Raw genomic sequence first — 24,795 nt, 5'->3', positions numbered from 1 at the left:
ATTTATGTCATTTTTTTTAGTTGATCCCAAAAAGAAGTTAGGCTTCCTTGTTCAATTTTAGTTATTACATATTTCTTAATAAATAATGAATATTATGAGTATATGTATTATTATATTAATTGATATACAGTATTAGATCTTGACTCTATCTTTGAGGTAGAGGTCATGTTTGTATACACTTTATCCTCTCCACTAAGGATGTGCATCAATCAGTCCGGTTCAATTTTATATATTATCGGTTCAGTTTATCGATTTTCAATTTTGAAATATACTAAACCAATAACAAAGCAATAAAATATTTTTTATCGATTTTCAGTTTATCTTTTTTGGTTCCTAATGGTTTGGTTTTTGGTTTAACAAATAAAAAAATGCTCATAAAATAATTATATGACTTTTTCAATAATTTGGCGCGAGAAGACAATAATATAACTTTACGGAATGCTCATAAAATAGTAACAATAGTGAGTTAGTGACTAACATGAAAAGAACTTTGCAAGTATAGCACAAATAAAAGGACAATAATGTGAATTGAATGTTAAAGGACAAAGATAGTAACCACTAAGGCATTGATATTAAAATTTAATATTTATTTAGGTGTAAAGTAGTAAATTACTATTATTTTAATAAGCTATCAGTTTACCCAATAAGTCAATATTAAAAACTAATATCGAATCAATAACCCTACTCTCCACAACCTACTTTATGAAATTATATAGGTATGTTGTTGTTTTGTTGGATAATCTTAGATCTTGAAAAATGTTTTGAACGACAAGTAATTAATCTTGAGAGTTTAAAAAAAAAGTAATTGTATTTTCTTGATATTTTCTTGATATGTTAAAATTAACATTACAAAATCTTCTCATATTTTTTAAATTTTGTACCTAATCAAACTGCATTACATAATTGTGACAAAAAATAGATTTTAAAATGTGAAAAAATGGAGATTACTTCCTTGGCATCTTCAACTTTCCCTTCTTTGCATAGTCCATCTATTAGTATGGTGAAGGAGCGCACATTTGGATAAATATTAAGGTTCACCATCACAGAAAACAAAATCTTTACTTTTTCCCACTGACCAATCCTACACAAACCAGCGATACATTTGAAGGAATACCTCTCTGCTTCATCTCATTCAAAAGAGTGATAGCAGCATTTAAGTTTTCATCTTTGCAAAGGGCATCAACAACAATGATGTAGATATATATGTTGAGCTTAGTATTCCCTTGTTCCATTAAACGGAGCAAATTAAAAGTTTTTTGAGTATGACCACTTTTGTTGAGCCCATTTATGACGGTTGCATAAATGAATTCATCGGGCTCACAAATTTTCTTTCTCACCAATTTCTTGAACAATTCAATTGCATCTTTGACCTTATTTTCAGAAAACATTCCCCCTATTAGAGTGGTAAAGGTGACGGGAGTAAACAGAATGTCACTCCTTAAGTAAATGGGTAACACCAAAAATGCACAATCAGAACAACCCATCAAACAATAACTATTAATCACAATATTCAAGATGAAAACACTAATTGGGATACCCAATTTCTGCATTTCTCCAAAAAGAGAAAGGACAGCAGAGTAATATTCCATACTTATCATATTTTTAAACAATTTAGAGATATCGACAACTGAGGGAAGATGTTTCATTGTAACCATTTGATTGAAGAGAGTAACTGCATCATCTAAACACTCAAAATTGCTATTATTCAACCCAACTTTACCCTTTACTTTAGTAGTGCGTGAAGGTGAAGAGTAAGAATGGGAAATATGAAAGGAAGAATAAGAATTAGAAATTCTCATCCTTTTACTTTATTGATTCAATATTGATTTTTTGATATTAGATTATTGGATAAACTGATAACTTATTAAGACATATTAAATTTAGAGAAAATTATTAGTTAGTATATTTGCCATTTATTCTTCAATTCACATTCTTTTCTTAGTTTTTTTTTATTTGTATTGCACTAGTATAATCATTTTATGTTAGTTACTACTGAATCTATTTTCTGAGCATGTCGCGTTAAATTGTTGGAGAAGTAATATAATTTTTTTATAAGCATTTTCTTATTGGTTAAATCGACAATTGAATTGTTAAGGATCAAAACCGATAAAAAGTATCTTACTAATTTGATTTTTGGTTTAACGTATTTAAAAATTAAAAATCGATAATATATAAAACTGAACTGAATCGACCGATGCATACCCCTATCTAACCCTTTTGACTTCTACCGTCTATCTCATCCCGCTTTTTGATAACATATAAACACTAAAAATATTTGTTTATTTATCAAAGACTAAAATTTACATGAATATTTAGAGGAAATTACGTCTAATGGAGATCATTTTTAATATAAATTTTTTTTTACATATCAAGAGCAACTCATTTTAGGGTCATTTATGAACTTGACGAATATTTAATTTTCAATCCAATTTGTATTGCTTGTTAATTTTAAATTGCTTTAGGAATTCATAAGAGCATGATTAAAAAGTCTCATATATAATTTTGGATATCTCTAGTTTCTTAAATTTGCTAAAGTGAAGCATTTTTGGTCCAACTAATAATATGGATCTAAAAACTAATTGTGACTATCAAAAATAGATCGACTTTTAAATCAATAGAAAATCAGACCGATGTTAATTCTAAAATTTGTAAGCTAATTTATTTAAATAAATTTACTAGTACAAATATAAAACATAAAATAAATAAAATGATTAAAAGGATTTGAAGGGTATTTTTGTCTTTACATAGCTTAATCCCATGATATTAAACAAATGTATTACTAATATACCACCAAATGATTTAGGTGTATAACTGACGGGTTGTTTGGTGTAAAGGATAACACCAAATAATTTTGGAATTAAATTATAGTTGCACTTAAGTTGGTGTTTGTAACGAGGGGTAAGTGGGTTAAAGGAGTGTCTAGCCTGAGAGTACGTTCTTGGAACATTGGGACGTTAACGGGAAAGTTCATAGAGCTAGTTAAATTTCTTTAAAAAAGAAAGATTAATATAGCTTGTGTCCAAGAGACCAAATGGGTAGGTACTAAAGCTAAGGAGGTAGACGGGTATAAGCGTTGGTTCTCTGGTAGATCGAAGTATAGGAATGGGGTAGGCATTTTAGTTGATAGTGATTTAAGGGATCGGGTGGTGGAGGTTAGGAGAATCACTGATAGGATGATGTCGATTAACGTGGTCGTTGAAGGGACTACTTTGAACATTATTAGTGCTTATGCACCGCAAGCGGGCTTAGCCGAGGAGGAGAAGAGACGCTTTTGGGAGGATTTGGGTGAGTTAGTGGGAAGCATACCGCCTACTGAAAAGCTTTTCGTGGGAGGGGATTTCAATGGCCACATCGGGTCTATTTCGAGAGGGTATGATGATGTGCATAGAGGCTTTGGCTTCGGGGACAGAAATAGAGAAGGAGTTTCACTTTTGGAGTTCGCAAGAGCTTTTGGGTTGGTGATAGCCAATTCGAGTTTCCCAAAAAAGGAGGACCACTTTGTAACCTTCCGTAGTTCGGTGGCTAAGACTCAGATAGACTTTTTATTCCTTAGGAAGAATGATAAAGGTCTGTGCAAAGACTGTAAGGTTATTTCGATAGACAACGTTACAACCCGACATAAGCTCTTGGTGATGGATTTAGAGATCAAGATGACGAGGAAGAAGAGGGTCGGGGATGATTGACCTAGGTTCAGATGGGGGAGTTTGACCACAGCTAGTGCCCTGGAGATGGGAGAGAAATTGAAGGACATGGGGGCCTGGGATAGTAGTGGGGATGCGACCAGTATGTGGGATAGGACGGCTAGTTGTATTAGGGTTGTAGCAAGGGAAGTGTTGGGAGTCTCGACAGGTAGTCATAGTCGACATCGAAGGGACTGATGGTGGAATGGAGAAGTGCAAGGGAAGGTGGAAGCAAAGAAGATGGCGTACGCGAAGTTGATAGAAAGCACGAATGAGGTGGAGAAGTGGACGAATAAGGAACTTTACAAGATAGCGAGGAAGGAGGCGAAGTCGGTTGTTTCGACGGCAAAAACGACAGCTTTTGAACGCCTTTATGCTGAACTAGAAGAGAAAGGTAGGGATAGGAAATTGTTCAAGCTAGCCAGGGCGTGGAAGAGAAGGGCACGCAATGTGGATCAAGTGAAGTGCATTAAGGACGAACATGGAAAAGTATTGGTAGATGAGACTCTCATTAAACGGAGATGACAGTCATACTTTCAAAAATTCTTGAATGACGTAGGGGACAGAGACTTTGTGTTGGGAGATTTGGATCATATAGGGAGGAGTCACAATTTTGGGTATTGGAGGAGTATTAAGGTCGAAGAGGTCAAGGGTGGTGTTCGCAGGATGCGCTGGGAAAGAGCAACCGAACCTGACGAAATTCTTGGGGAATTTTGGAAGAGCGCGAGCTCGGTAGGTTTGGAGTGACTGACTAGGTTATTTAATGTCATCTTTAAAACGGCAACGATGCCCGAAGAATGGAGGTCGAGCATAATGATCCCTCTATACAAAAACAAAGGGGATATCCAGAGTTGCAACAACTATAGAGGTATCAAGCTACTAAGCCACACTATGAAAGTGTGAGAAAGAGTGGTGGAGATGAGGGTGAGGAGAGGCGTGTCTATTTTAGAGAACCAATTCGGATTTATGTAGGGACGCTCAACTACAAAAACCATCCATCTTATGAGGAGACCGGTGAAGCAGTATAGGGAGAGGAAGAGGGACTTGCATATGGTATTCATCGACCTAGAAAAGGCCTACGATAAAGTTCCAAGAGATCTACTATGAAAATGTTTGGAGGCTAAAGATGTACCTGTGGAATACATTAAGGTGATCAAGGATATGTATGAGGGAGCCAAAACCAGGGTAAGGACAGTACGAGGGGACTCAGAGCACTTCCCAGTTGTGATGGGGTTGCATCAAGGATCAGCTCTTAGTCCATTTTTATTTGCCTTGATGATGGATGGATTGACGCGACAAATTCAAGGTGAGGTGCCATGATGTATGCTTTTCGTGGATGACATAGTCCTGATCGATGAAACCCGTAGCGGAGTTAACGCTAAGCTAGAAGATTGGAGACATACCTTGAGTCTAAAGGGTTTAAGATGGGTAGGACCAAGACAGATTACTTAGAGTGCAAGTTCAGTGAGACACCTCAGGAGGTAGGCGTGGAAGTTAGGCTTGGTGCCCAAGCCATCCAAAAGAGAAGTAGTTTCAACTATCTTGGGTCTATCATGCAAGGTAGCGGGGAGATTGATGATGATGTCACACATCGTATTGGGGCAGGGTAGATGAAATAGAGGCTCGCTTCCGGAGTGCTATGCGGCAAAAAGGTGCCACCACAACTTAAGGGCAAGTTCTACAAAGTGGTGGTTAGACTGACTATGTTCTATGAGGCAGAGTGTTGGCCAATTAAGATCTCTCACATTTAAAAGATGAAAGTTGCCGAGATGAGAATTTTGAGATGGATATGTGGTCACACCAGAAGCGACAGGATTAGAAATGAGGCTATTCGGGAAAAGGTGAGAGTGGCCTCAGTGGAAGACAAGATGCGGGAAATGCGACTGAGATGGTTTGGGCATCTAAAGAGGAGAGATACAGATGTCCCAGTGAGGAGGTGTGAGAGGTTGGCCATATATGGTTACAGAAGAGGTAGGGGTAGGCCGAAGAAGTATTGGGAAGAGGTGATTAGACAGGACATGGCGCAATTACAGCTTACCGAGGACATGACCTTAGATAGGAGGGTATGAAGGACCCACATTAGGGTAGAATGCTAATACATAGTCTCGTTATACTTCCCTATTCGTAGGCGCATTAGCACATTACAATTTCTTGTACTCTCTTTTCTAGTATTTCTGTTATTATTTATTACTTTCTGTACTTTGATTACTCTATTTTATCTACGACGCTTTCGTTATTTATTTTCTTATAACGCTTTGAATTTCTTAACCTTATCTGATCCCTTTTTATGCCTTTTTTGAGCCGATGATCTCTTGAAAATAGCTGTCCTACCTTGGAGGGATTTCGTAACATTTCTGATTGGTTGTCTTGTATTTCTAATAAGTTATTTAATAGGAGTAAGGTTTGCGTACACTCTACCCTCCCCAGACCCACGTTGTGGGATTTCACTGGATTGTTGTTGTTGTAAGTTGGTGTTTGGTTGGCAAGTCCGGGATAACTTATCTCGGAGTTAATAAATAATACCTGAATAAGTTATTCTCCTCTTGGGTGATATACTAATCCCGGAATAAGTTATCCAAGATAAAATAGATAAATGACAAATATATCCCTTTAAATATTTTATATACCTCACTTTTCACATTCATATATATATTTACATTATTTTTAATACCATATATAACAACATTCACTCCTTATTTTTATAATAATTCTTCATATTTTTTCTATAAAAAATTTCACTATATAGTATAATTTTAATTTATAAATTTGTTTGACCAATTCTTATGTTTATTTATATTTTGATTGCTCATAAATCCTGTTTTATTTTAACAAACTTAAAATAAAATTCTCTTTTTAAATTAAATAAGAAGAAAGTTTTATTTTTAAATACATATGAACATCATGGAAATGCACACATAAAAATATTTATTGTAAAGAAGATGAAAGTTTTATTTTAAGAAATGAATATTGAATAACTAAAGCTTGCAAAGAAAATATAAAAAACAAATAAAGTGAAAGGTATATTTGTAAACAAACAACCTATTATTAAAATTTATGCAATGTATATTAATTTGAATACAACAAACCAAACACTCAATAAGAAATAATTTCAGCATAACTAATCCCAATATAACTTATCTCATCATAACTAATTCCATCATAACTTGTATTCAAACCAAACGACCCCTAATAGTTATACATAGGCCCAAAATTCCTACCAAACAACAAACAAAACACTCAATAAGAAATAATCTCAGTATAACTAATCCCAATATAACTTATCCTATCATAACTAACCCCATCATAACTTGTATTCAAACCAAACGACCCTTAATAGTTATACATATAGGCCCAAAATTCCTGCCAAACATAGTACTAAATAATACCATACGTTATTATGTAGCATAGATGGAGAGTAGAGCAGGTTGTTCAAAATGCAAAAAAAATGTTGCCAAGAAAAAGGATATAGCTACAAAAGAGGGCAAACTCACAAATTTGAAAGGTTGTACTAGATACATATGTTCCAGCATTTAAAAGCCTAAAAAACAAGTCCAAGAATATGTCAATATCAAGCAATTGTTGGTCATAAGCACACGGAGAAATCTTAATAACTCAATTGGTTAACTTCTTCAACATTCACCTTGTTGGTGAGCGTTCGATTCCCGCACCTTTTAACTCCCTCCCCCATTTCCCCTACCCCCAAAAACATTTAAAGAAAATCATAAGCACACTTAACTGAAAAAATAGTTCAGTAAACCAAAGAATGTTGCTGTTTACAAGATTAAGGGCATGATCCATTTATTTCTTGCCATCATCATCTAATACCTCCTTGTATGTAGGCATTTAAATGGTTCAGCTCATCCCTACATTCATTTGCAACGAGACGAACATCTCCAACGAATAACAACAAGAGTGTGCCTGATGCAGTTATCTGGCAAGTGAAATGTCTGTGTTAGAAAAATAGAAACACAAAATTGAAAGAAAATTTTAAAGCGTGCAAAAATCACTATCCTTATTTATTTAGGAGAATACAAACAAGTTTCTTCAGGGATATAATAAAGCCAAAATGTGTATTGCAAAGCGATAAGCCACTTTCAAGGACAACGTAATTTATAGAGGTTAGAAGAAAGGTGTTTTATTTGATGAACATATATGTCAGTTGTAATTTAAAACTGAAATTCAAATTTTAAAAGTTTAAATAAAGTAAACCCCTTTTATTTAAAGGTCGACTTGACCGTCAATTCCAAGTCAACAACAACAATAACAAACACAGTGAAATCCCACAAGTGGGGGTGAGAGAAAGGTAGGATGTACGCATACCTTATCCCTATCTTTGTAAGGTAGAAAAGTTATTTCTGATAGCCCTCGACTTAAAAAAATGTAAAAATCAAAGCATGAATGAAAGGAAAATAGCGACAACAAAGCTGAGGGATACACACAGCAAAAGAAACAAGTAATAGTACAATGGATGAACAAGAAATGATGTGAATACTAAAAAATACAACTAGGTAAGGATACTTCAACTAGAAGTCTAGAAGTCATGAAAGTCTTACTGCATCAGATGCCACTTTAGCTACTACTTAGGCCACACAATAAAAGCCATGCTCCATCTAAAACACATCAAAAAGATCGTACATCGTCAAAATGGAGCAGTCGATGTTAATCAATCACATGCTAAAGGCCAACAACAACAACATACCCCGTGTAGTCCCACAAAGTGGGGCCTGGGGAGGGTAGAGTGTATGTAGATCTTACTTCTAACTCAAAGGTGAGGTAGAGAGGCAGTTTCCGATAAACCCTCGGCTCAAGACAAAAACAGTCTACAGAAAAGACGTACTGGAAGTCCAAGAGACAATAAGTAACAAAAACACAGAACAATACTACAACAAGAAAATGCTAAGAGGTCTATATCATACAAATAGACTTGCAAGGCTCATGTACCCCAACTCCCCCCACCTTTAGTTTCTCACCAATGGAGAACGCATGAAGTTTATGAACACTGGAATAGTATTGCAGCAGTCCAGCCTAAAAGCAGTACACTGTATAGATACTACACCACCAGAAGGCAATTGAATTTCCAGGATACCCTACAAAGGGTTAACAAAGAAAAATTGAACGCGCTAAGTTAAGAATTAGTCTTAGATGTATCACATATAGCATTTCACAACAGACATCACTTCCACTCAGAGGAATCATAACAATAGTTTAAACAAATCGTAGCCAACAATTCTTTCACTGATATTTCTCTTAAATTTAAAGTCAGATTTCAAAGCATCAAGTTAAGATAACAGAACTACAATGATGGAATTTGATATGATGGCACAAGAAATGAAAACGACAGCAAGATTGTCACAAAAGCATAGTAAAGACTCAAATCTTAAATAACACCACTAAACTGTATGAAAGATTTTTTTTTTCTTTTGGATAAAGGTAACTTTATATTCACATCAATACTCAACAGCAAAACCTGATCAGGTGGGATTTACAGCCCCCAGGGGGTAATTTCAAAAGCCAAAAACTGGGCAAAAACTTTACAATTGAGCTATAAAGTCCACTAAACTTTCTACCTCCCCCACCAAATCTTGTTTACACCAAAAATATAGCAGACTAAAGCTATTCATCTTGATTTTCTGAATGCTGCTGTATGAAAGAATTACAGAGAGCAGATAAGTGTTTGGACATATCAGTCTCAAAGGAAAATTTTGTTTCGATTGGCTTACATAGGATGAAGCTGTTCGTAGAACTAGGTGTTCTAGATTACAAAATCAACCCTCCAGGTAAGACAATCTGGACTAACTGTAAGTAAGCTGATTGGGAAATGAGCTCCAATACAATAGAATTTCATACTAGACAATATAAGAAAAAATCATCACTCAATTTTACGTTAGTCTTAGGCAGATGAGCTAATCTGAGCTAACTAAGAGCAGATCTACACACTATGTAAGCTATTTTAAGCCTCAAAAACCAAAAGTAGGATCTACTAGGATATATTTTGGCCCAGTTTTATGCCAACAAAATTTGCTGCTTGATTTACAAGCAATGCTGGAGAAATCGGCAAAAGAAAATATTAATAGACATTTTTTTTTCTTTGGGAGGGTTTACTCAAAAACATGAATATTTCGATGTTTCTGAAGATATAAAATAGCACTGAAAATGATATTACTAGACTTATAATGTGTACATAAAAGGGAACTTACCATTATTTCTTTTTTAAGAGACTGAGTATGGTCACCATTTTTTCTCAAATCAAAACTGATGTACCTCCTCAACAGGTTGTCTGGAAAGCTCAAGCAATGTTCTAATTGCCATCACATTTGGAAAATGCATTGGGTGTCATTTCTTTTGCAGGACAGTGATAGCGTAGCCAAATGAACCAAAAAAAAGAAATATTCACTTCTTATTTTTCGAGTGAAGCTCTGGTATCATGTCAAGGACAGAAGGATTCTCCCTTACAATGTTTACCAAAAACTCAGCTGTAGTTGCATCAAATGAGAAACCCCTTCCAGCCATTTCCTTCATAAAAGATGTCATTTCAATAATTTTGTTGCACCTGAGAAATCCTTGCAAAATAACATTATAAGTGACATTGTTTGGAGAACAACCGTTGTCTTCCATTTTTCTTAGAATATCTTTAGCTTCATCAAACAACCCTTCAAGACAAAATCCATTTATCATTACAGTGTATGTTCTCACATCCGGGAACAATCCAAGGAAAGAAAGCTTCTCGAAAACAGCATGCGCTTCATTAAGTTTACCATTTTTGCACAATCCGTTAATGACAACATTATAAAATGCATTATCAGTATATTCTCTGCTTCTTTCTAACTTATTAAAGAGTGACATAGCTTCTTCAACAAGTCCGCACTTAAAATAACCATTGAGCAAAATGGCATGAGTGTATACATTCGGCTTGGTCCCTGCAAATAGCATCTCACCGTAAATTTGTTTTGCTTCACCAGTTCTTCCAACTTCAAACAGACCTTGCAAGATAGTATTGTAGGTAACAATATCAGGTTTTGATCCCTTTCTAGAAATTTCACAAAACAATTGCATGGCCTTAGCCAAATTCTTTTTCTTACAGTATCCGTTTATTAGTATGCTATAGCTAAAAATGCTAGGCTCAATGCCCTTATCTATCAAGATATCAAAAATTCTCCTCGCTCTAGCTAGTTGACCACGCAAACAATAGCCATCCATTATTGCATTGTAGGTGATTATATTAGGCTCTACACCCTTTTCGACCATGTGTTTCATTACTTCCTCCGCATCTTCAACTTTCCCTTCTTTGCATAGTCCATCTGTTAGTATGTTGAAGGTGAGCACATTTGGATAAATATTGTGGTTCACCATCTCAGATAACAATATCTTAACCTTTCCCCACTGACCCATCCTACACAATCCATCAATTATTGTATTATACGTGACTATATTTGGAGGAATACCTCTCTGCTTCATCTCATTCAAAAGAGTGATAGCAGCATCTAAGCTTCTGTCTTTGCAAAGTGAATCTATAACAATGCTGTAGATATATATGTTGGGCTTAGTGCTCCCTTGTTCCATCAACCGGAGCAAACTAAAAGTTTTTTGAGTATGCCCCCTTTTGTTGAGCCCATTCATGACGGCTGCATACATGAATTCATCGGGCTCACAAATCTTTTCTCTCACCAATTTTTTGAACAACTCAACTGCATCTCTAACTTTATTTTCAGCAAAGATTCCCCTTATTAGAGTGGTAAAGGTGACAACACTAAATGGAATGTCGCTCTTCAAGTAAATGGGTAACACCGAAAATGCACAATCAGAACGATGCATCAGACAATAACTATTAATCACACCAGTCAAGATGAACCCATCAATTGGGATACCCAATTTCTGCATTTCTCGAAAAAGAGAAAGGACAGCAGAGTAATGCTTCATACTTATCATATTCTTAAACAATTTAGAGAAATCGACAACTGAAGGAAGAGGTTTCATTCTAACCATTTGATTGAAGAGATTCACAGCATCATCTAAACTCTTTACTTTGTCAAAATTGCTACTGTTTAACCCAACTTTACCCTTTACTGTAATTGCGGAAGCAGAATGTGAATTAGGGAAGAAAGAGATAAAGGGAATATCATTGCCATTTCGCAGAGAAATTCTCTTCATCTTCAATGGCTAATGGATGTGTCAGTGTTGCTCTGCTCAGCGTGGCCTAATGTATAGACTTTGTGCTTTTTGGAAATTTTTAGAATATTTTACAAGTAAAAAAGTAAATAATTCTTATAAATTATTACTTTTTCTAATGTAATTTATATCATTATTTTTAGTTGATCCCAAAAAGAATGTCATGCTTTCTTTTTCAATTTTAGTTATTACATATTTTTTAACAAATAATGATTAATATGAGTATATTTATTATCATCATTACCATATTAATTGATATATAGAGTTAGATTTTGGCTCTATCTTTGAGGTAGATGTCACGTTTGTATACACTTTATCCTCTCCACTAAGGGTGTGTATCAATCAGTTCATTCAATTTTATATATTATCGGTTCAGTTTATCGATTTTCAATTTTTAAATATGCTAAACAAATAACAAATCAATAAGATATTTTTTATCGATTTTCAGTTTATCTTTTTTGGTTCCTAATGGTTCGATTTTCGATTTAACCAATAAAAAAATGCTCATAAAATAATTATACGACTTTTTCAACAATTTGACGCGAGAAGACAATAATATAACTTTACGAAATGCTTATAAAATAGAAACAATAGTGAGTTAGTGACTAATACTCTGGATATCTTTTTACTTAACAAAAGTTCCATGGCTAGTAACATGAAAATTCACTTTCTATTGATAAAGAAAATACATTATCCATCATACACATTCGAATACTCCAAATATGTGGATAAATTCAAATAAGTTAATTTGAATTTGAAATGATTTTTGAGAAATTACATCAATATCCAATTTTTACATAAAATAATCTCCAAAATCTTGATAAAATAAATTACCTCAATAAACAAAGATTTTTCAATATATTCTAATTGAGAACATGAGGATGAAGGGGTGATCAAGAGGTGTCCAATGCCATAAAAAATAATTTAATAGCATGGACAACGTTTTCAATGGACCACCCTTTATGATATCACTCTTAATCAACTATTGAGATATGCTTGATGTGGTTATCTGTTTTAATCAATTATTGATATACATTTGAAGTGGTTATCTGTCAAGTGTAGTGTTGTATCAGAAAGATAAAAATATAACAATGTAAAAAAAGTTTTGGAGCATGAGAAGTCATTGACTTTAAAAGAATAGTTGAGGTGTATTATACACGCGTATACGCTCGTGTTTCTTAAGAATATACTAAAACCAAAATAGGCATTGCAAATCGATAGCCACTTTCAAAGAAGATAAATTTATAGTGGTCGAAGAAAGGAAGCTATTTAGAAAAAATAACACATATCTCATTTTGATTTTCAAATATAAATTTAGCTTTAAGATTTCAATAAAACTAAAATCTATCTTAGAAATAACTATATCAACTCAAAAAATAAAAATAGTCTTTTATTCGAAGGTCCGTCCCAAACAACGATTTCAAGTCACTTACTTAGAAGTATTAACCATATATCTTAGAAGATTACTTTTTTTTTAGATAAATCTTCAATTGACTTGGCAAGAACAAGAATTTTTTATATAAAATTAAATTTAAAATAACATACAACCACGGGGTAAGAAGAAACTCAATAAGGCTTGTAAAATAATGAGAGGCAAAGTGTAATGAATATTTAAAATATAAACCAATTTATTAGACATTTTAACCACTCAATTATGTACTTTTATATGATTTCATTTCTTCCCCCTTATTCTTCATGGCTCTTTAACCTTTTCATTTCTTTTCATTTCTTTGTGTCTATCTTATATTTTATTATTAAGTATTAGTTATTTTCAATTCAATTTTTAATGAGTAAGATGACTTATAATAATTAGGAGTGATATAATAATTTTTTCTATTATTTTTTTAAAGAATGTACTAAATCAAATATAAATAAGTAAAATATGAACGAATGGAGTGATTTAATAGAACAAATGTTGAGATTTGTTGCTCTAAGTCGAAACTTTATGTTTATTAGTATTTTTAAAAAATTCAATATTATTCACAATCAACATAAGCAATATTACGTGGATGTATTTAAGAAATCACTTACATGCACATATATCTCTTTAGTCTTCAATATTAAAGGGAAAAAAATCCATGTTGTTGTATTAAAACTCTTTAGGTTTTATACATTTTATTCTTTTTTAATTAAAGTACAAAATAGAAGTAGGAATATATGTGTAAAAATATGCTTTTAGTTTGAAAACCTCAAAATTGGTTTATACACTTTCCTCATTGTTGATGTTTTTGGGAAACTTATAATTACTAAAAATATTTTAATTTATGTGATAATATATTGCTGAGAGTGGAATTTAATAAAGAAAATTCTGGAACATGTATTTTAAAGCAATTCATATATGATCATGTAATTATAATCATCTCATGAAGGATGATATAGAAAATTTAAAATCAAATTATTTTTAAATATTAAAAAAATTCTATGACAACATATCAAATTATTAATATGTTGCACAACAACGCGAGACATGATAATTACCTATTCTCATACTGAGCTTTGATTACATTGAGGCGTGGTCTTCTTATGATGAAGAGGGGCAAGTTAACAAGTCTCATAGAGGAGGATTGCAATCCGAAAGTATTTTAGAGGAGTCTCATAAGTCTCACAAGCAAGATGATGCATATGAGGTGTAAAGGGAAAGATAAACAAGTAACTTGGATGGTGATAGAAATGGACATTTCAGGGACTATGATGACCTTGACGACGATGATCATGCTTACCATAGACGTAATAGATGTTATGAGACTGACGTTGAGAGGGATGGAACAGTTGATCTTGTAAAATCTGAAAAGCAAAAAACTGAAGAGACAGAGAGTGAGAAACCTAAAAGGTATTGGCAATTCTATGGTTTTCTTCTATTTTAAAAAACTAGTCAATGTATTTAGTTTCTTGTTTCTGATACTGGTTTTTGTTTCTCTCATTGCAGAGATGAAGTTGTACAAGAGGACTACCAGGAAAAAATTGCTTTCCAACTTGCTCAACAGGAAGAAGAAGAAGAAGAACTTGCTAGAATTAAGAAGGAGAGCAGAAGACGCAGGCAAGCTATTCTTGAAAAGTATAAGAATCAGCCTTCACAGAAGGACCAAGCTACTCAATCCGGAGACAATGGTAAGTTGTGATTTTTGTAAAATATAATTCAATTCTGTTTTGCTATATTTATTTTTGCCTGTTGTAGAGCTCTATCTAAAGAGGGAAGGGTCCTTGGTTGGTTGTGTTCCAATTTCTTTTGAGATGAGGGTCTACCTGAAACAACTTCTCTACCTCACAAAGGTTGGGGTAGGGCAGACGTACATCCTACCCTCTCCAAATTCTACTTGGCGATTATACTGGGTATGCTGTTGTTGTTGTTGACTAATTAATAACCCAGTTTTGCTCATCAATTTAACTGCCAAGTTCCTGCTTTCTTAATGTATTTTAATTTTGGATCCAAACTCTTAAACGTGCGTGTTATATAATTTAGGATTTGAGTTGGATATTGTCTCCACTTAAGATTTTATGAAGATTGTAAATGCACCTGAGCCTCTTCAGAGCTATTTTCTCTGTTGTTCCTCCGCATGTCTTTCTCTCTCTCTCTCTCTCTCTACTGAGAAGCCTATAGCTGGAGATAGTGTTTTACCAGAGCCCATTGATGGTCCAACTAATTGGTTTGATTGTGATTGTAGAAAATTGAGTCGAATTGTAAAACATTGGTAAATTCTAATTTGCATATCTATTGAGTTGAGTCCTTTGACTTTATTGTTGAGTTGATTGTATATGATTGGATTGGATTGGATGGTATGTGATTGGAATGTAAGCGATTAGATTGGATTGTACATGATTGGATTGGATTGGATTGAATATGATTAGATTGGATTGGATGGTATGTGATTGAATTGTAAATTATTGGATTGAATTAGATTGTACATGATTGGATTGGATCGGATTGTATATGATTGGATTGGATTGGATGGTATATGATTGGATTGGATTATATATGATTGTTTTCTGTCTAAAATGTGTTCTTACTTTAGACTTATGACACCTTGATTGAGTTTCTCTTATCTTTCTGATTTGAGATATATGAACTGATATTATTCTACCTTGATGTATGTTTTATTCTGTCATATTACATACTCGTACATTCCATGTACTGACGTCCATTTGGACCTGTATCGTTTCATGATGCAGAGACAGGTTTAAGAGATCATCAATGGGTGCTCCATTGAGGATCTGTTCACACTCAGGTTATTGGTGAGTTGTCACGCCCAAGAGGGTACCTAGACGTGATCGGCACTCAGAAACCATTTCTGGCTCCCAAGCGAACCACATAGCCTGATCACACATCCGTTCATTCATTCAATCAGCGGAAGACTTAAAATAAAGAGAATATTTGGCGGACAACTAAAATCATCAATCTAACTCAAAGAATAAAGGCCATGGGCCAACAAATCAACTCCAATATTTGTCATCAAAATAGTTTGACAAGAATAATTCAAGGAAAGAAATACTCAATCAACCCATCACTATCTAGTCTATGAAGCCTCTATCACTACTATCTAATTGGTGCCAATGACATGTTCATGGCTACCTCAAATCAAAATGAAAAGAGCTAACTCGACGCAAGAATAACATAAGCGGTGTCCTCCGAATGTAGGGGAGGACTCACCAATACGCTGAGTGTGAATAGATCCTCAATGGTGCTTCTATTGACGATCTCTTAAACTTGTCTCTGCATCATGAAACGATGCAGATCCAAATGGATGTCAGTACATGGAATGTACGAGTATGTAATATGACAGAATGAAATATACCTCAAGGAAGAATAACATCGGTCCAAGTATCTCAAATCAGAAAGGTAAGAGAGACTCAAATAAGGAGTCATAAGTCTAAAGTAAGAATACATTTTTAGACAAAGACCAATCACACATCATACAATACAATCCAATCCAATCATATACAATACAGTTCAATCCAATCATATATCATACGATTCAATCCAATCGTATACAATCGGTTCAATCCGGTCATACACGATCCGATCCAATCCAATCATATACCCTTCTATTCAACCTAATCACATATCATCTAATCCAACCCAACCCAATCGTACACTATCCAATCACATATCCTTTAATTCAATCCATCACACATCACCTAATCCAATCCAATCATACACAATCCACTCAACAATCAACTCAACAATCAACTCGACAATCAACTCAAAGGACTCAACTCAATAAATATGCAAATTAAATTATGCAATGTTTTACAATTAAACTCAATCATCTACAATCACAATAAAACCAATCATATCAAACACAATCCATTCAATTGGGAGTTTCTCTAACCAACAACTATCACCATATGAGCGAGTGATAGTACAACAAGCCGACGTTGTTGCCACATCCGTTCATACCTTGCCAGGGTAAGAACGAATCAACATTCATGGATCCATAACCAATCAAGTCCTATCATGTCAGAACAATAATTTGGGAAATATCCAACTTTAACGGTTCGATCCCATGAGAAGCATCCGACTTTAATGGTTTAATTCCCTCCTATGTTTGGCGACGTAGTTTATAGGTTCGAGTATGGACTATACTCTTACCCAATTCGGTGCTCGATACTCCTTCCAAGACTCAATATGCTCATATCTATCAAGTGAGTAAGATACTCAAAATACTCATTTAGTCTCATTGGACTCTTTCAAATCAACTCATTTAGCCTCATTGGACTCTTTTCAAAACTCAAATCAAATCTGGCCTCATTGGACCTTCTTTCAAATCGACTCATCTCAATCATCAAACTCTTCTCTTTAAACTGGATACAATCTCAAAATAGACATTTTTATGACAAAAAAATGTTCAACTCATTTATACTCCAAATACACATACTCAAAATAGACATTGTTATGTACAAATGCTCAACTCGTTTATACTCAACATACTAATGTTCAAAATAATTAAAAGACTTCTCAGACTCAACTCGTGCTTAAACTCCTTTTAAATCGAAGATGAAAATAGTCATTCTTCAAACTCAAAATAGTGTATAAATAGTTTATGCAAAAATGTTCGCAAATCATTTATTTAAAACTCCTCAAACCATAATTTATACTCATATGACTCCAATCAAATCAAATTATGCAAATCACATGTCACACAATCACATTAGACTCCAATCCATTTCACCTCAAACATCGTCATCAACATACCCTCTTCATCAATCATTCTACATATGGTAAATAACCACCATTCACATCATCACTCACACCATTATCAAAACATCGTCATTCGCATCATTATTACACCATCATCAAAACATCATTATCAAATATTATCATCACATCATTATCAAATATTATCATCACACCATTATCAAACATCTGATCCACAATTTTCATTTTAGTCCTATGTTCAAATTATAGAAACAAAGGGACATTCTTAACTATCCAATTCATTCTTTTCATTCCAATCAATACATATATACACAAAACCATCCATCTCAACCTTAAGACAATTATGACAAAAGAAATCTCATCTTGGGTTCATATGAATGAAACATGAACCCATACTCTCAACAAAACTCAACTCAAGAATACCATCAATATATATTAATTTATATACAACAATTCATTTGTAGTCTATAATATGAAAGATAACCATTTAGTAACTCAAGTCATGAAATCATCCATCAATTCTAGTATATAAATATATTCTAGGGTTTAGGAAAAATTTCAAGAAAACCTTCCTAGAAGGTTTAAATCTTTCACAACTCCTATCCAACACATCTATGGGCATATGGAAGAACTAAATCCATATTTTAGGTTAGCCTTACATACCTTGCTTGAAGACTTTGAAGAAACCTTGATGTTAGGTCTTCAATGGAAGGCTTGAAGTCTTGAAGCTCTTGAAGGCAGTCTTTGTTGTAGGAGGATTTAAAGAAGAAGAGAGGGAGATTTTCTAGGGCTTTTTAGAGAGAGAGAGAGGAACTGAAAAATGGTCCAAAAACACTCTTGGTGCGATAGTGGCGCGTTGCGCCAGGGACCAAACTACTGAGTCTATTTCATGGCGCGATAGTGGTGCGTCGCGCCCTTACAGCGCCAAGCCTAATTTTTTGGGTTTTGGGAAATAGGCTTGAAAACCCTGCAAGCCTAATAGTGGTGCGTCGCGCCAGGGACCAAACTACTAAAGCTGTTTCATGGCGCGATAGTGGCGCATCGCGCCACTGCGGCGCCAAGCCCAGGTTTCCTGCAGTTACAACCCAGGCCTGAAATTCCTGCAGTACCAGTCCGTCTTAGGATAGTCATATCTTTTGACTCTGACCTCCAAAATTTACAATCTTGGCGGCGTTGGAAAGAAGACTCAAAGACTTTTAATTTGATAGGTTATGGTCCACCCAATTCATCCTATTTTAGGAGATATGGTCGTTCGAAGTTGACCCTTATACTAACTCGTCCGAAAACTTAATCGATTGGAGTTCTTTGGACTCAACTTGGCGTTAGAGGTCCCTTATGACCCCTAAACAGATCTAACACACTTCAATTACTTAGGAATTAATCCTAACTCATGTGTAAAATTACAAGTCCTCCGGTCCGAGTCTACACTCACGTGAAGAAATATTCGAATCTTTGCAGAAAAAAATTCTTGGGTGTTACATGAGTCCTCCCCTACATTTGGAGGATACCATTTACGTTATTCTTGCGTCGAGTTTAGTCTTTTCATTCTGATTTGAGGTAGATATGAACCTTTCATTGGCACCAATTAGATAATAGTGATAGAGGCTTCATAGACTAGATAATGATGGATCGATTGAGTATTTTATTTTCTTGATTTGTTTTTGTCAAACTATTTAATGAAATAGATTGAAGTTCGACTTGTTGGCCCTTGGCCTTTCTTTATTGAGTTAGATTGTTGATTGGGATTGTCCACCTAATTATCTCTTTATTTTAAGTCTTTCACTGATTGATTGAATGAACAGATGTGTGATCGGTCAAGTGGTTCGCTTGGGATAATGGTTTCTGAGTGCCGTCCACGTCTAAGGTACCCTCCCGGGGCGTGACAGAAATCACCTTCGCGAGGTGGTTATAATGCTGAAGAGAAGGCTTTTGGAGCTGGTGGACTGGGATAGGCTACTCCAGAGGTAGGTGTATTCACTTTACCGTGAGATTCAAATGGGTTTTTCTTTTCTGTTGATGCCATTCTTGTTTTTATTTTATTTATCTTCCACACTAATTTCTGGGAGATATTAATACTTTCCCCTTTTGTTAGGGGTTTGTTTTAGAATTAGTTGATGAAATACATCCCCATTGGGTTCAAATATTTTGGGATGCTGATAATGCGGCTTATTTCTTCTGATCATAAGTCATTACTTTGTAGTTTTCAACAGAGGAGCTAGAGGAGCTAGTGAAGAAGCTGGAGAAACAAATTGAACGTCTCCAACAGTAACCACAGGTAAGAATACGTGCTCATTCTCTTTTTTCCCTCTATCTTTCAACACTTAATTATGTGAGCTTGTAATCATTCTCCTGTGTTATGGGTTTGTTTTAAAATTAGTCGATGAAATAATACTTCGAAATACTGATATTGCAGCTTACGTTTTCTGATCATAGTCATTACTTTGCAGTTTTTAACAGAAGATCTAGTGAAGGAGCTTCCTATACAAATAGAAAAATTCAAACAACATCAACAGGAGCATGAGGACGGAGTTAAGTAACAGGTTGGAATTTGACTGAATACTTCTGAAAATAACCTATGAAATATAGTTGACCACTGAATTTCTAGCAAATGGGGTCAAATACTTTGGCATGCTGATAATTCCCAAAAATAAAAATAAAAATACTTTACGCTGATAATACAACTTATTTTCTGATCATTAGTCATTACTTTGCAGTTTCCTATAGAGGAGCTAGTGAAAGAGCTTGCTAAATAAATTGAATATCTCCAACAGCATCAACCGGAGTATAACAATTTAGCTTTTTTCTCCTTTAGTGTTTTTTCCTAAATGCTGGCTTCTTCTATCTGATGATTGACTTACTCTTTTAACACTTCACAGAGTGCGAGGTCGGCTAACATGTTTTGTGACGATATATTTGGAGAATCACCTGATGCCATTTCGAAAATGGTGAATCTGTCTTGGTAACGTCGTCGAAAATTATTATTATTGTTATATTAATTCAAACAAAATGTGAGTGTCCCTTTCTTTCCTACTGAACCCAAAATGCAACGTAAAAAAGAGCCATTTATTGAAGTGATGACTGTAAAATGGCTTTTATTTTATTATGTTTCAAGTTGAAGGTTATTTCCTTTGTCCATATTGTAGGACTGTATTACTTGGTGGCAGTTTTTGCCACTACTGTTTAGTTTAGAGTGTGATATCTAGGAATCATGTATTGTTTGAACTCTATTGATTCCATGAATCCCTCTATCTTGTGATATATGCTCCAAGGTAAAACCCCGGCCAATAAGTGAGAGAAAAAAAGAGGATTGTTCTTTGTACTTGTGCTTAGGTTGAATGGTGGGAAATAATATATTGTGCTTATGGAGAGTCTTTTCTTTGGCAAATCAGGCTGTAATAAGTAAACTGATTTCATGTGTCTAGTTATATCCGTTTTGCAGGGTAAAGGAGATGGCATGCCGACCGAGCGCAATTGTCTTCATCATAACTGGAATGATCCGGAAGGGTATTATAGTAAGTATTTCATCTCACATTTTGATTGGATCCTTCTTATTTGAGCTTTTACTTCAGAGCATGTTGATCACACTTTTAAATTTGGTTTTTTTTCTCCCTCTTCCTTGATATTTTCTCATGACAGTCCCTTCATTCTGTTATTTGATATATCATACTGCAAGTTGACATTGCTACCTCAAGAAAATAGCTTTATCTTTCTGCCTATTTTTGTCAACGTTTCCTGTAATGGCTGGTAACTTTTGTATTAGTTGATGTTCTAATTCTCATTGACTTTTGCAGGATACCGCTTCGGAGAAATTCTTGATGGCCGTTATGAGATTCTTATTGGTCATGGGAAAGGCGTGTTTTATACTATTGTTTGGGATAAATATTTAAAGTATATACCCGGTGACCCGAGAAAAGTAGGAATAAAAATCATTCATAATAATGAAACGATGTGAGTTAATCTATTAATTTCTCCATTTCGTACCAACCTTGCTTGTTTTGGTGGCCTATTTTTGTTGTTTCTACTCATCAAGTATAAAGAAGGTATGGAAGAGTTGGTCATATTGAAGAAGCTAGTTGCTTCAGATCCTAAAGACAAGTGCCGCTGTGTTTATTTAATCTCTAGATTCAAGTACCAGAATCATCTATGTCTAGTATTTGAGTCTCTCTGGATGAATCACCATGAGATCTAGAAGAAGTTTGGGCGTAACATTGGACTCAGCCTTGACGTTGTGAGGCTTTATGCGAAGCAACTTTTCAGTGCTTTGAAGCATCGAAAGAGTTGTGGCGTGCCTCATTGTGATATTAAACCTGACAACATCTTGGTAAGTGGAATGTTTTGAGTATTGTATCTTTTGCTGGCTTGCTGATTCACTCACTTTGCATCTGCTGAGAGTAGCTTTTCATTACTTTGTTTTTGTATGCCTATGATGACTTTTCTATATTTAATTGTTAAGGTAAATGAAGTGAAAGACAAGCTGAAGCTTTGTGACTTTGACAATGCTATGTTTGTTGGAAAAAACGTGATTTGCCATCTTTTACTGCGCCCCCGAGATCAGTAAGTATCATTTCTCAAGATTTGCCATACCTCGTGAGCCGCTTTTACTGCGCCCCCGAGTTCAGTAAGTATCATTTCTCAAGATTTGCCATCTATTATTTTTTGATCTTCCTTTTCACTTTGCTTCTTTTGTTTGATGCTCCAATGTTTTGATCCTAAGTAGTTTTATGGATCTGGGGTTTTGTTTGTTAATGTATTTTTTCTTGTTGCAGTACTTGGCTTGTCATACGATCATCCGATGGATATTTGGTCAGTAGATTGCTGTTTGTTGAGCTTTATGCTGGGAAAGTCTTATTTCCAGGTTGTACTAATAATAACATGCTCCGTCTTCATATGGAACTGAAAGGTCCATTTCCGAAGAAGATGCTTAGAAAGGTTCGTCTTAAGATATTCTCTGAATGAAAACGTTTAACATTTGAAGTTCATAGTCTTGTCAATAATTTGCCATGGATAATTCTGTTATGATGATTGTATTATGTAGCGGCTTTTATAGTTTGTAATGAGTAATGGCATGATATAGCTAGTATGGAAACAATAATACTCTTTGTTCTTCTTTTATCACAGGGTGCATTTACATATCAACATTTTGACGAAGATCTCAATTTCCTCGCCACTGAAGAGGATCATGTTACAAAGATGGTATGTCTTGTAGACCCTTGAGCCCATCTTTTCAATCCCTGATAAACAACCCTTTATGATAATGAATGGTAATAACTTTGTTGTACTTTTAAGTTTTGCATGTGCTTTTATTTGTTTGCAGGCTATAAGGAAGCTGATTGTCAACATGAAGCCAAAAGATATCAGTTCAGTAATTTCACGTGACCCAGGTGAAGAATTAAAGATGTTGGCTCACTTCAAAGATTTGATGGAGAGAATCTTTGTCTTAGATCCTCTAAAGAGAATCACTGTTTCTCAGGCATTAGAACACCCATTCATCACGAAGAAGTGAACGACAATGATGATGTAACACCCCAAATTTTGTAAATTTATTATGTGCCTTTAGATGATCTTGTTTTTATAGTAAATATTTTTTATCACTTCTCTTGAATTTAAATTTGAATTTTGTTTGAAAAGAAGAAAAAGAAGACTTGTTATATCTTGTTGATATTCATCATGATTTCTTTAAACATCTTCAGATTTCAAACCCTTAGTGGGTGTTTGGTTGTGTATTAAGGTACTAAAGCTACTTACTCGAGCTAAGGAGGTCGACATAATTGCTTGATTATTTGCTTTGAGGATCTATACTTGATGTTTGTTTGAGCTTTTGGAACACTAAAGCTTCGTCGTTTGCACATAAACTTGAATTTTCCTTTTAATTTATTTTGCTAAGATATCAGAAATGACCTCTCTACCTCCCAAGGTAGAGGTAAGGTCAACGTACACTATAACCTTCCCAAAACTCACGTGTGGATTACATTAGGTATGTTGATGTTGTTGTTGTCATATTGATTTTGTTGCTAGAAAGTATGTCTTGACTCTTGGACACTTGGATAAATTAGCTATCATTGAGTGTACAATTTTGTAGTTGGGTTATGAATACGTTAAAGTCACAATAGCTATCATGACCTCTTGTCTCCCAATTTTATATGCACCTCCACTAATATCACCTAGTACTGGGTAACTCAATCCACCAAGATTTAGATGAGAAGAAATCACATAGTGTTTTGCCTCTACTGAGATCTAAAACCTGATACCTCATGTTTGTCACTTCATTGACCATTTGGCCATACCCTCAGGGTTTTAATTGATTCAATTCTTGGTTTAAATAAAAGTATTCAGCTTTCTTTATTGAAAAGCCTTACTCTATTTTGTTCATTTTGAAGAACAAAATCTCACACTTGGTACCATCCCTTACTTTGTGCTTATAATGATTGTTGGATGTCTAAGTATAGAGTTATTTTGGGTTGTGAAAATCATCTTAAGAGTATTGATTTAATTTCATAAAATTGACTTTCTTGGTTAGATTTTTATGTGAAAGACGTGACTTGCCACTTGAATCAGAGGCTTCTTTGATGTGAATCTTAGGAAGGAGATTGGGGGTTGGAGTCTAAAAAGGATATTTTGAACTATTATTCCAACATTAGTGCACCCTAATGAATGGGTGCAAGAGAGAGGCTCTTCCTTTCTTTAGAATTGACATAGAATCGGTTTCTTTGTGATTTTAAAAACACCTTTGTGAACTTCAGGTTTTGTACTAAAGCACTAATAGAGTTGCCGATTGCAATAATATCGTTGATTTTT

The 24,795-nt window shown here is 34.6% G+C and overlaps 2 protein-coding genes, 1 long non-coding RNA gene and 1 pseudogene across 4 annotated transcripts; 1 reads left to right on the top strand and 3 right to left on the bottom strand.

Moving 5' to 3' along the window:
* Positions 1-1,058: 1,058 nt before the first annotated feature.
* On the bottom strand, positions 1,059-1,799 carry LOC129898864 (putative pentatricopeptide repeat-containing protein At1g12700, mitochondrial). Its single transcript, XM_055973574.1, has one exon. It carries the CDS (start codon positions 1,797-1,799, stop codon positions 1,059-1,061), a length of 741 nt encoding a protein of 246 aa, XP_055829549.1.
* A 5,347-nt stretch (positions 1,800-7,146) lies between these two features.
* Positions 7,147-7,648, bottom strand: LOC129901105 (uncharacterized). The gene is made up of 2 exons (XR_008769756.1): positions 7,506-7,648; positions 7,147-7,373 (listed from the first exon to the last, which is right to left on the bottom strand). It is a non-coding gene; the product is annotated as an uncharacterized LOC129901105 (long non-coding RNA).
* Positions 7,649-8,121: 473 nt separating this feature from the next.
* Positions 8,122-11,864, bottom strand: LOC129901717 (putative pentatricopeptide repeat-containing protein At1g12700, mitochondrial). 2 transcript variants are annotated; one of them, XM_055976972.1, is made up of 2 exons: positions 9,878-11,864; positions 8,122-8,290 (listed from the first exon to the last, which is right to left on the bottom strand). In XM_055976972.1, the coding sequence occupies exon 1, from the start codon at positions 11,826-11,828 to the stop codon at positions 10,071-10,073; it is 1,758 nt and encodes a 585-aa protein (XP_055832947.1). In that variant the 5' UTR covers positions 11,829-11,864; the 3' UTR covers positions 8,122-8,290; positions 9,878-10,070. The 2 variants fall into 2 exon arrangements, with proteins under 2 accessions (XP_055832947.1, XP_055832946.1); XM_055976971.1 differs by lacking the exon at positions 8,122-8,290 and adding an exon at positions 8,534-8,767.
* Positions 11,865-13,736: 1,872 nt separating this feature from the next.
* On the top strand, positions 13,737-23,503 carry LOC129898863 (serine/threonine-protein kinase prp4-like; annotated as a pseudogene).
* Positions 23,504-24,795: the final 1,292 nt, after the last annotated feature.

The sequence above is a fragment of the Solanum dulcamara genome, chromosome 8 (assembly GCF_947179165.1).
Source record: "Solanum dulcamara chromosome 8, daSolDulc1.2, whole genome shotgun sequence".
Classification (NCBI taxonomy): Eukaryota; Viridiplantae; Streptophyta; class Magnoliopsida; order Solanales; family Solanaceae; genus Solanum; species Solanum dulcamara.
The sequence above is the reverse complement of the archived record's forward strand: the minus strand, read 5'-3'. Positions and strand labels throughout refer to the sequence as shown.